General features: G+C 39.7%; 1 protein-coding gene across 27 annotated transcripts in view; it reads right to left on the bottom strand.

Annotated features, from left to right (window-relative positions):
* The window catches only part of NRXN3 (neurexin 3), a 1,624,030-nt gene that overhangs the window by 369,446 nt on the left and 1,242,131 nt on the right, over positions 1-12,453 (bottom strand). For all 27 annotated transcript variants that reach the window (XM_019920055.3, XM_019920041.3, XM_019920046.3 and 24 more), the window contains one exon: positions 7,391-7,572. In XM_019920055.3, the coding sequence (XP_019775614.2) occupies positions 7,391-7,572 (182 nt within the window). The remainder of the gene's footprint in view (positions 1-7,390; positions 7,573-12,453) is intronic.

The following is a 12,453-nucleotide window of genomic DNA, read 5'->3' on the forward strand; positions in this document are numbered from 1 at the left end:
AAAAGCTATCCTTGATTGAAAGCTCACTATATACCAGGAGCCATGCAAGAGTTTCAATACATCATCTCATAAATATGTAGAAAACCTAATTTCTCATATTTTAATCACTGTGTTCTTTCAAGTCTGTTAGCTCTATGTGAGCCAAGGCTGATCACAGTATCCCCAAAACATAGCACTTAGCCTGGCACATAAAAAAACACTCAGTTCACGTATAAAGAATGTCACTCATGAGCTAAATTCTCTTAATTCTAATTTCTCTAAATTCATATTATGTGTGCATTGAGGATGCTGAAACAGGACTATCATCAGTTAACAGTCAAAGGGTCACTGGTGTAAGTGATAAATGAGAAAGATATGGTCATTTGGCCTCATTTCTCATAACTGTGTACCAGCCATAAAATACTTTCTACATGCTCTGCCAACTCAATTTTTACGACTGTATTACTGTAACTTTCATCCGCACACTAGATTTATCATTCATTTTTCTTTTATATTTGACGAATCAAAAAATCTATGAGATGCTTTTACCTGTACATGTGCTTTTATGTTTCCAGTTTACTTGGTGGCAGCAGCTCCTCATCTCCACTCGATCTGGCTGTTCGTTCTAGCAATGACCATACTGGGATGCTCGTTCTAGCAATGACCCTTTCTGGGCTCTATTAATGCCCAAGTATAGGGCCAAGTCCTTTATGTCTTTATCTGGTGCCCATGGTGGGTCTCAAACCACTTTTTTTTTTTTTTGCGATACGCGGGCCTCTCACTGTTGTGGCCTCTCCCGTTGCGGAGCACAGGCTCCAGACGCGCAGGCTCAGTGGCCATGGCTCACGGGCGCAGCCGCTCCGCGGCACGTGGGATCCTCCCGGACCGGGGCATGAACCCGTGTGCCCTGCATCGGCAGGCGGACTCTCAACCACTGCGCCACGAGGGAAGCCCCTCAAACCACTTTTATACTCTCATCGCCTAGAAAGATTTTGCTCTCCTGATGGTGCTGTTTGTGGTTATTGTTCTGTTCGCCTCCGTCTTCCCCTCCTTCTTCTCCTCTTCCTCCCCCCCTTCCACCACCACCACCTCATCCTCCTTCATCTTCTTTAGGCAAGATGAGATAGGGTTCATACGACCGAAGAAGGAACTTCAGGGCAGGGTGGATTACACTTTTATTGGTAAGCGTAGAGCCCTTTGGAACATTGTACTGAAGTGCAAAAGAAGCACAGTGCATCACCTCATGACACCGTAGAGACATAATGCCCTGCAATGAGACACCCAGGAAGCTGCAGGATTCTACTTAGCCTATTGACCTAACCAGGCGTCTCTCAGCGGGAACTGGGTTCTTCACCGCGTGCTAACGGAACACACCAAAAGTCTCAATTGTGGATTTGGTTAATTCAAAAATTTGCTTTTGATCAGATAAAATAGGAATTTGCTTGCAGAAAGTGCCTAAGTAGACTCTCAAAAATACTTAAAATGAAATTCTGCTTTCCATTATAAAACATGTTCTTCCTTTCACTATATATATATATATATATTTTTTTTTTCTTGAATGAAGTCATCACCTGCTGGATATTTCATCAAGAAAACTACCATTCTATCTTCATGCAGTCCTTTGCCAACAACAAAACAACTTCTGAATACTTTATCTCCTCTGAACCTCAGGAAATCCTTACTAGGTAAGCTGTTTGGTGCCCATTTAAAAGAAGAGAAAGGTGAAGCTCAAAGCAGTGGAGTGACTTGCTGAAAGCCAAGTAGCTCACTGGATATGGACAGAAATGAGACTCAGATCCAAATCTTCTGATCACAAATTAAGCACATTTTTCTACTACAGCTTCTGCCTTTCAACATGAAGCATGGAATCAAAGCCAACAGATTTAGGTAGAGCCACCTTGGAAATAACAAAAGATCTGAGGAAACACACTCGACTCCCATGCAGGTGCTGCCTCTGGTCCAGCTTACATAAGCAGTCGCTTCCGCAAAACCCCCTTCCACTCCCTTCTCCCACCTTCTCCTCCAACTCCGCCGGGATGGAACGGCCAAGCTGGGAGCTACAGAGACGATCCCCAGCAGGCCCTCTCCACAGAAGTGGCTAATGATCTGGAAAAGCTCCTAAGGCTAGAAAACCCAAAGAGGCCTTTCTCACTAAGAACAAAGAGCAGCAAAAGGAAATACAGAGCTAACCTGCAGCGCGCAGCGCTCTGTGGGAAGCAAAATTGCATCTGGTGGACACCTTTGTTGATTTCTTGTTCTTTCCCTCTTTACTTGTGTTACCGGCCTCGAATGTCAATATTCCTCTGGACTCCTCTGCAGATGCCCCCAGGTACAATGTCTGAACCCAGTCCAGTTCTGCCACCGGCCAAATCCAGAGATGAACCTAAGCTAACAGCCACCTAAACTCACTGAACACTAACCCAAAAGATGTTGATGGTTTGCTGTAAATATCCCACACGGGGACAGCCAAGTGAAGCATCCAGGCCAGCAATTTATACATGCAATAGATGTGAGCAACAGACCATTTATCATAATTCAGCTCTGCTCCCGTTTTTTCTCCAGAAGTCTCTTCAAGTGCTGTAAATTATGGGAAAACAATGCTATACAAGCCAAACTTAAATATCTGATTTCCCAAACCTGACACTACGAGAATATCATCAGTCTTTTTTTGCGGGGGGCGGGGGCAGTTTTTTGGAAAGAGAACACTTTACCATTTTGGAAAGGAGGTCAATGTGAACAATACTAACCCTTTCTCTTCTACTTTGGTTTATGTAAGTATCTACATTATAAGCCAGGAGGGGAACAGTTGGGGAAGGTTATAGATTCTTGTCAAACAAAACAGATGTCCTGACACATAAATTTCCACTGTTCCTGAAAGGCTCATAATTAAAAAATAAATCCAAGAGGATTTACTGTAAATTACACACAGAGAGAATAAAATGAATAGGATGTCTTTTTTACACCCTGCATTAACTACATAAAGAGAAGCTAATTTTACACCCTGCATTAACTACATAAAGGGAAGCTAACCACATAAAGAGAAGCTATCTCTGTCAAGAGTTTCAGGATGGCAATAGTAAGCACTCCATGGTAATCCTTTCTCTGGTCCTATTCAGTTTGGTCTCTGTTGTATAAAGAAGGTGAGTGTAACTTGACACTGCTCCACAGAGCCTAGATGAAGGGACGGTAGGCAGATGCCACTCACAGGAACAGCTTCTCTCCAAATACTGAGCAGATTAATTTCTTAACAATAGATTTCAGTGGAGAGAACTCATATTTGAAACAATAATTTGTAAAAATCCCTCTGCCCTATGATACCCTCCCCTCCACAGAATTTTATTTCATGAACACATACTTCAGCAAAGATCTTTTTGCCTTTGTCAGACACATTTTGTCTGTGATTTCATTAATATCATGATTAATAATTGACACAGAAAATAGTACATCACAGAAGTGTGAACCAAAAACGAAGAAATGTAAGCTACTTTGAAGCAATCTCTGAATTACTTTGATCTCTTGGCCTTCTCTGATTTTTTTTTAATGATCTAATTCTTGCCTTATTTAATAAGTCTATGTAATCACCACGAGGCCCAGATGAGTGGGAAGACGTTTGGTTTAAAAGAAATCAGCAAAAGAAAGAAGAGCCTCTGTTCACTTGGTGAGAACAACAGATAATCTGAGCAAACTGTGAAACAGGAAAAATTGTGCCTACAGCACCTACCCAGCTCTGTCTTAGTGTCTCTCTCTTTGCACCAATTCTTCACCCTAGGGCACCAATGCCTTCATTCTGCCCAAGCTCTCTCCATAAATTCTTGCCACTCCCCCAAATGTTGTATGTCCCCAAATCAGCCATTCTAATTTCTCCTTCTTGCTTCCCAACCATCCCAACAGAACTCAAACCCTGTCAGAGCAGCTGACCTTAGCCTGGTGGGGTAAGGATAATAAGAAGACTGACTAAACTAATTAGTCAGTGATTCAAAGACCTCCAGGGGACTAAGAGTTGAAAAAGATACCTACTTCCCTACAGAGTTTTTAACGTGTGGGGATTTCAAGATGACAAAGGAAGAGATATGGGAGACTTCAAGCATGTGAGGAAGGGCTGTGTGCAGCCTAGAGTGGCAGACATGGCTAGTGGAAGCCAGAACTCCTACTTGCTGGATTTACCTACTGCTCTCACGAATCCTCCCAATGCAGTGCTTGCAGTGAGAGAGCGAGAGGCACTCAGAGCGGGCAGGCGAGATGAAGCCTCTTTGCCATTCCTACTCTGGGGTCTCCACGATAGGCGAGTCTGTTTTAGTGTGAGTGCTCATCTTGGGGTCACACTCCCCCTGTTCTTGGAAGAGCATTTCCTCTTCCCTCAAATAGGTTAACTTGGGGGGTAAAAAGGGCTTATTCCAATGACAGTGTTACCACTGCTCAAAACCTCCAGGAATTCCTAGGAATCGCCTTCAGCAGCTGTATATAAAACACAAACTCTCAATCTCTTTCCCTCCTTCCTCTCTCGTGCTCTCCCCTGCGCCCCACACACACTAATTTCAGAGTTTAGACTTTGTTTTGGAGCAATGTACTAGCTTGACAACAACTCAGAAGTAGCACCAAGGTATTTTTGGTTATTTCCACAATTAATACCCGCACTCGAAGAATGAAGCTTTGCCCACATGTGTCCCTTGCCAGAGCCCGGGCACTGCAAGGGGGAATGAAATCGTTTACCTCCTGTCCAACCCTTTCCGCTCTCAGTAGTGGCGCTTCCTTTCTTTTTGAGTAATTTTCTTTAGTACAAGGAAACAAACTGTGTTTAATAAACAAATCCACTATGACAGATTGTGAAAGTCATATAAAATTAGTAGGTATTTATGGCTTCATTCTCCTGATGCGTCTGTAAATGTCCAAAACAAGAGGCTGGATTTTGTCATCAAGTCTTTTGACCTTCCACTTGGAACTTCCCTCTCCAATGTGGTAAAAAATCTTCCCTTTGCTCTGCCCACTCTGACCTCGGTTTTTAATCACATATTCTTTACATCTCTAAGAGGACCTTTGCAGCCTAGGGCTATAGTCACCAAAGTACAGCCTATAGCCTGTTCTTACAAGTACATTTTTACTGGAATACAGTCACACACACTTTCTATCTCTGGTAGACACCAGAAACGATCCATTAGTGAACAGAAAATGATTTGAAATTACTAGACCAATGAAGGGTTCCCATGCTCAAGAGGGTCACAGGCATGTCGGGTCCATTCCAGAATGGTGTGGTTTCTTTACATCGTAGGGTCTCTTTTACTTTTCTCTAAAAATATCAGATGGCATTTCCTAACGCAAGCTCTGAAGGACAATCTGTTGGAATTTTCCAGAATGTTTAAGCAATGAAAGCATCATTGGAATAAGTCTACAATACCCAGGGGGCTCTACATATTTTGATGTAAGATTTCTTGTAGTTTTGCTTTTAAGATTTAACATGGAATGCTTTGGTTCCTCCCTGAAGTTCCCAGGATCCTCATATCCATTTTATAAAAACACTGCCAACTCCAACTAAACTACCAGAAAAAAAACAAACAAACAACATTTCTCTTAAAAGTGGAGACACTTTACAAAACGGGAATGGGAAGAAATGGATAAACTGGTAGCACATTATCTGACTCGATAAAGGTGCTCATGGCTGTGTCAAATCTTATTCTTCCTAGTAAGTCACACTGAATAAAAAAAGAAAATGAAAGTGAGCTGGTAATAATAGACTAGTTATAGCTGCCATGAAATACTCATTAAGTTATATGCAGCATAAATCTCACAGTTTTGTAAATTATGGTGGTTCTTACAGGCCAAATAAAGATAAGCTGTACTAACTATGGCCGCCTTCCTCTGTGCTCCTTGGCGTGGCTTTGTAAGATGCTTAAGCTCAGGTTCATAGTACCATATGGTTCCTGAAGCATCTGAGGAAGCTTTAAAGGTTCACAACTCTTCTCAAGACCCCTATTCTACGTTTTGAAGGTGATCGTTTCCAAGCAGTCCTTCCCTGCATTCCTAAGCAGAGTCTTGACCTGCTCTGGTTCACTCTGAGATCAGACAGGCTTCCAGCTTAGGCCTCTTCCTTCCAGCTGCTCCTGTTTCCAAGGCATATTGGAAGAGCAGGTGCTGGAGACGGGCACTGCTTCCAGGGCTGAACTTGCTGCTCTGGTTCCAGCCAGCCACCTCCACTCCAGAGCCCAGCAACGAAATCTCACTCTGCTTTCCTCGGTAGATAGGCACATTAGCAAAACTCACATTCAAAGATTCCCAGTAAATGTTGCTTTTCCTCCTTTTTGGAGGTTGGTGGTAATCCCCCGCTGACTTTTCCTCTTAACTGCTTTCCACGCCTACTATTTAAACCTAATTCTTATTGCTCCAAATTAAATCCATTCTTCCTAGCCTTGTCATTGCTACCTAATGAGAACAATTCCTCTCTTTACTTTTGGTGGCTGCACTTTGGGTACTTATGGATGAGAATCATATCCTTCTTTAGCCTACTTTCTTAACTGCAGACTGCACAGGTGATAAAATGGGTTAACTGTGGCTCTAAAAATATTTTCTATCCTCACAACGAAGTAATTTTTCCTCCAAATCATTTTAATTTCTTAGAATTGCACTGTGTTCTTAATGATCTGCAGTGAGTGAGGGTGCAATCCTATTGGGTTTATATATACAAGCAAACTGCTGGATATACAAGACACACAAATACACCAACTCTTGGTCAATGTGCTGATTCTTTTTGCCCCACCCACTGTGGCCTCAGTTTTTATCACATGTTCTTTATGTCGCTACAAGAAAGTCTGCAGGCTAGGGCAGGGGTCACCAAAGCACAGCCTGCAGCCTGTTCTTAGAAATACATTTTTATGGAATATAGTCATACATATTCCATAAAAATGTATTGTCTATAGCTGTTTTCACATTAACAATGGCAGAGTTGAGTAGCTCTGACAGAGACTTATGACCCGAAAAGCCCCAAATATTTCTATTTGGCCCTTTACAGCAAACCTTTGCTGATCCCCCCAACTTAGGAGATCACTGACACTCAAGGTGGCCTTGCTGCTTGCACCAGGTTAAGATGAACCATACCAGGTCAGTCTCTTATTTACACCTAAGTGGTCTGTTAAGTGTTTCATGACAGGTCAAACCACCCAGAAGGGGAGGGAGTCTGGACAGGAAGAGTTTTAAATTTTCTATCCCCGAGGTACCCTCTGGGTATCATGGTTCATATCTGAGGGGTAGAATGAGGCTTAATACACACCACCTCCCGGGTGTGGCTCTAACACACTGAGGCAACGTTACAAGCATGTGCCCCTTTGCCATGTCTATCTAGAATGTTCCAGTGCATTTATCTGCCTCACCAACTCAGACCACCAGGAAGACAAGAGAATCCAGGCCACAGTCCAGTACTCACAATGTGAAGCTGAAGGAAGTCCCCGAGGCCTGGGGCGCTGTCTATGCGCACCAAGATGCCGTCCTTCACGGTGGTGCTGAAGCCCACAGCCAGGCGGTCAGAGCGCGTGCTGGGCCTGTCATTGGCCGGCCAGGTGTAGAGGATGAGGCCTCCACTTTTCCCAAAGATGTACGTGGCACCAGCTGCGAAAGCAAGGAGAGAGGGAGCCGTCAGGACCCTGCAGTGCGTATTGCCAGCTGTGGGTACACTGCTGAGACTCTGCACAGGCAGCGGTGGCGAGAAATGGCCGCCACGTGCCAGAATATGGTGACCAAGAGGGATGGCATCCAAAGCCTTGGAAGACGGCTGTCACCCCAAATTAAAGATGCAGGCAAAATGAGTTAATAGCAAAGCCGATGCTAGCCAGAGACATTCCTCGCATCTTCAGATCCTGCTGTATAAGGGCAGAGGGCAGATAACATGCTGTGTCTGAGAGCTTTGCTACCTTGGGACAAGCAACTTTTCTGCCTTCTTCAATCTAGGCCAGGGCAGGCAGGAGATAGGAAACTAGTTCCCCCATCTCTTAGCTATCAGAATATTCTGGTCAGTGGAGTAGGGAGCAGTTCCAGGAAGGCCACACAAAACTAAAGGTAACGTGGAAGTCCAAAGCCGTTATTCCTTTCCTGCCTGTGCCCTCTGTCACCCTCACAGAAAAGAAAGCCTGAGAAAACCAAGTTACATGACTCAAAGCATTTGCCCATTTCCCTCTTATGTTGCTATAAAAAAGGTGGTAAAAATTAATTCTGGAGGTCTTTAAAAAATTAACTCTATATTTTTTCCCCAAGTTGTGGTGTTTATCCGGTATTCTATAACAGTTTCTAGCTCCTTTCCAAACTAAATTTCAAAAAGAAGACATAGGAGACATAGGAAAAAACCCTCAATTTAATGAATTTTGATCATGAAAAGCAGTATTATCAATTATGACTAGTGGGTTCAACGTTGTTTTTAATATTTACTTGTGTTTTAACTCTTATAATTTATAAACCCAGGGGTTAGTAAAAATATATTGACTTAAAAATACTTAGAAAACAAAGAGGAAGACAAATAAAGAAAATATTTGCATCTCCTAAATTTCAAAAAATCTATTTTTACAAACAAGTTTTTAAATCTGAATTTGGGAAAAAGCATGCAGATTTGGTAGCCAGAACAGACTACACCACTGTAGTTTCTATGATTGTGTGTATGTCACCCATAGTGAGTAGTTCCATATGTCACTCATTTCAAAGTTCAGAGAACATCTGGCATTAGATTTTCTTGTGTTTCCCACTGAACATAGTCCAATCTTTGAAACTGTTTTAAAGCACCATTAGACAAGCATTCATATATCTCTAGCATTTACTAAAAATCTCAATCACTGATCAATTTACTTTACAGAGAATATTGGGTTGAATTATGTTGTTTCAAGAAGAAATGAGTTATTCAGCTTGTTTAGAAATGACAGACTAAGCTGCTATGAGGCTAGAATTAGGAGTATATGTCATATGCCATCCTCTTCTAAGGCATGAAGCCACGTTGTGTTCTGAGGCATATAGAATCTAATTTGTCCTCTTTGAAAGGTCAGTATTCTAGTTGCTCCCATATGATCAGTTTGTGTATTGTATGCAGCATAACATTATTTTCCTTTTACGAGTTTCTCAGTTCTTAGGGGATGGTGTCTGAAAAGCCCTCCACAGTCATCTGGAAAATTTGGGATTGTAGTATGGAAAGTTTATGTTTAATTCTACATGCAAAACAATGTTTGTTCCTTATTATCCACCAACACCCTCAAAGATTCTTAAAATTAGAAATGTGGATATAATGATTTACTCTTGATATCTCACCATCTGGGAAGAATTTAAATAATTCCATTTCTGTAGATGATTACAAATGTCATCACCATTCTCTTTACTCTTTATTTGGAAAACTGAAGGTTACTCAGTGATTAATATATAGAATCACCAAAAGTGCAAATCAGCCTGTGACATTTTGTGGCAATTTATAAAATCTTACCCTATTCTATCCTAAATATATAGTGGATTCTGCTACAGAAATAAATCCATACTCTATCAGGAAATAATTTTGTCACTACAGAAAGAAAAAGTCAAAAGGTGATAACAGTAGCAACATATACACGGTGCTTTACAGTTTGCCAAAGTGTGTTTCAGATTTATTAGCTGGGTCTTCACAGCAGTTCTATGGAATATTTCATTTGTTAACCCTGCTTGGAAACAGAGACCCAAATATCTGACTTAAATAAGTGGCACCTCCTTTAAGTCTCCATCTGGACCCTCGTGTCTCCAAAAGCCTGGCTTTACCATGTACTCATTGTAGCTTAATATCATTCTACAATAAACTATACCAATGATGTAAAGTTGACTGTACTTCATTTTTTTCACACCTTCTCGTAAGAACGAAGCAGAATGAAAACAAAGCCATAACCCCTAAATCTGACATGTTTTCAAAAGCTAGTCTGGCTTTCTCACCATACAAATAACTTTACAAACTTTCTACTCTGCTTATATTTCACCCACTGCCCTGTTCAGTATTCTCAATACAAAGAATACAAAGAGGAAGAGCATTTTAAAAGATAAATATACAACTTCTTATATGTGGTGGCCAAAAGGTCACAGTGACTTCAATTTTTAAATAAACAAAGAGTGAAACTACACTATGACAATATTACGATAAGTAGAAAGAGAATATGATTTAAGTTTTTTTAATTTAAATTATTTTTACTGCCTCTGTTGTTCTGAATTTAGGATATCACTATGTTAGATAATTCTAACTTTATAGCTGAAAAGGGCATAAAAGGTACAAAGTCCTTAGCATACAGCTTTTTCTGCTATATAGAAATAAATTTTAAAATGTATTCTTGAAAAAAAAAAAAAAATGTATTCTTGGTACTGAATTTGCTAGTAAGTGTGACTAAAGACCCTGAATGCTTCCATAGTCCAATGCTGGCTTTAGAGGAAGTTAATTAATAGTTACAACCCTCTGCTCTGATAACTTGTTATTTTTTTCTTCTTTAATTAGCTTTGTTGTCTTGCATGGTTTTTAAAGATAAATACATGCTTTCTGTTAATTTCAATATAAAATGCCTAGAGTCCCGGGGGAACATGGAATAACTTTACATTTTCAAATTAAAAAGTTAACTTTATTATTTTTAAATGTGGATTACAAATCAACTTTTTGGGAGCATCCCAGGAACCATAAGAATCCTCTTTAATCCATTAACGATTTTCACTTCTAAGACATGCAATACCTAATCACATGCTCTCTACTCCGAGAAAGAGACTAGCGTTTCTGATTGCTGGTTTCTCACTGTGCTCAGTATGCTGGTACTAAGATCATGCTACATTTATTAATAATCAGAACCAGGGAAATGTCCTGCTTGCTAACAAAAAGTGATTCATTCAACTGATGAAAAACATGCTGTGGTGGTATTTTGGCCATTTAACATTGCAGGGTTTGCAAGTTTGCAAGCAGCTGAAGTTGCTTTGCTGAGTTCCAACCAACACAGTATTTCAGGAGTGGAATCTCCACACTGTCACCATTAGCCATGATAAGGTGGATATACTCATCTTCAAACAGTCAACAAGCATGACATGTTTTATAACACACAACTTCTTTTGTCTCGAAAGCACCAACAATGGGCGTGGCTTATTGTTTTCATAACTGGACAGCTCGCTACTGGGATGGAGCTGATGGTGATTTTGGCAGCTCCATATACGTAGAGCATATTACTTTCTGGATACCAACAGGAATAGAATCATGGTCCACTTTAAGATTTACACTAGATATAAAAATAATATATATATACATATGTGCATTAATATGCATGTATGTGTGTGTGTGTATGTATGTGTATAAAAAAAGGAAAGTTTAGTTAGAAAATAGAATAGACTACCTGGAATTAATTTATTATTTTCCCCATCAAATAATTATAAATAAAATGGCTCCAGAAAAGCATTTATATATAATGTCGGTTATATATTTATGTTTAAAAACAACAAATTAGCTCTTTCTGAAATAATGTTCAGCTGGTATTAAAATGGAACAAGTTTGGAAGCATCTCCCAAGGGAGATCTGAAAGAGTTAAGTTTAAAGAGAACTAACAGGGAACTATACTCAGTATTTTGGAATAACCTATATGGGAAAAGAATCTGAAAAAGAATATATATATAAAATATGTACATATTATATATAATATATACATATATAATATATATAATATGTATATATAATATGTACATATTATATATATTATATATACATATTACATATATATATAAACCGAATCACTTGGCTGTACACCTAAAACTAACACAACATTGGAAATCAACTATACTTCAATAATAAATGAATTAAAATAGAAAAAATATAGAGAACTAGATAATTTGCTAGTAGAAAAGTATAGCAGGTAGAATAATAAATTAAGTAATAAGTATAAGTCTTAGCATGCAAACCACCTGCTAGGTAAACTAGAATAAGAAACAAGATGTCACACTCCTTCTCTGGTGCTCTTTGAACACTGCCTGAGAATTTAGTATAAAATATCAAGGCACCAAGGTGTGTCTGTTTACCTCTATTATATCAGGTTCCTATTCCTTATTTCTATTTTATTACTCTTTCATCAAAACCTTATTCACATTTGCATTCTTTACTGTAAATTGGTAAATCCTTTTGGAAAATAGATTATCAAGGACATAAAATATATTATGCCAGTAGATGTAGTTATTGCTATTAACTTACAATTATCTTTTATTCATATCAATTATCATACAGATAATAAAACCAAAATGGAAAGACTTTGAAAATGACAAGTATCTCCTCTAGGAAATGAAGATATATAGAGCTCAAGGGTCTCGTAATGACTGATGACTTGAAAAACACAGTTTCTCAATTTCTTTTACATATTTACTTTGCTCCATGGGTCCCCTTACAGACACCCCTGGCTCTTTTGGGAGTGTTCATAACAGTAGGGTCTTATAATTCCATAGCTTCAAATGGGTTTCAAACTGCTTTCTTTGGGAGCATCTCATTTG

The sequence above is a fragment of the Tursiops truncatus genome, chromosome 2, assembly GCF_011762595.2.
Source record: "Tursiops truncatus isolate mTurTru1 chromosome 2, mTurTru1.mat.Y, whole genome shotgun sequence".
Taxonomy (NCBI): domain Eukaryota; kingdom Metazoa; phylum Chordata; class Mammalia; order Artiodactyla; family Delphinidae; genus Tursiops; species Tursiops truncatus.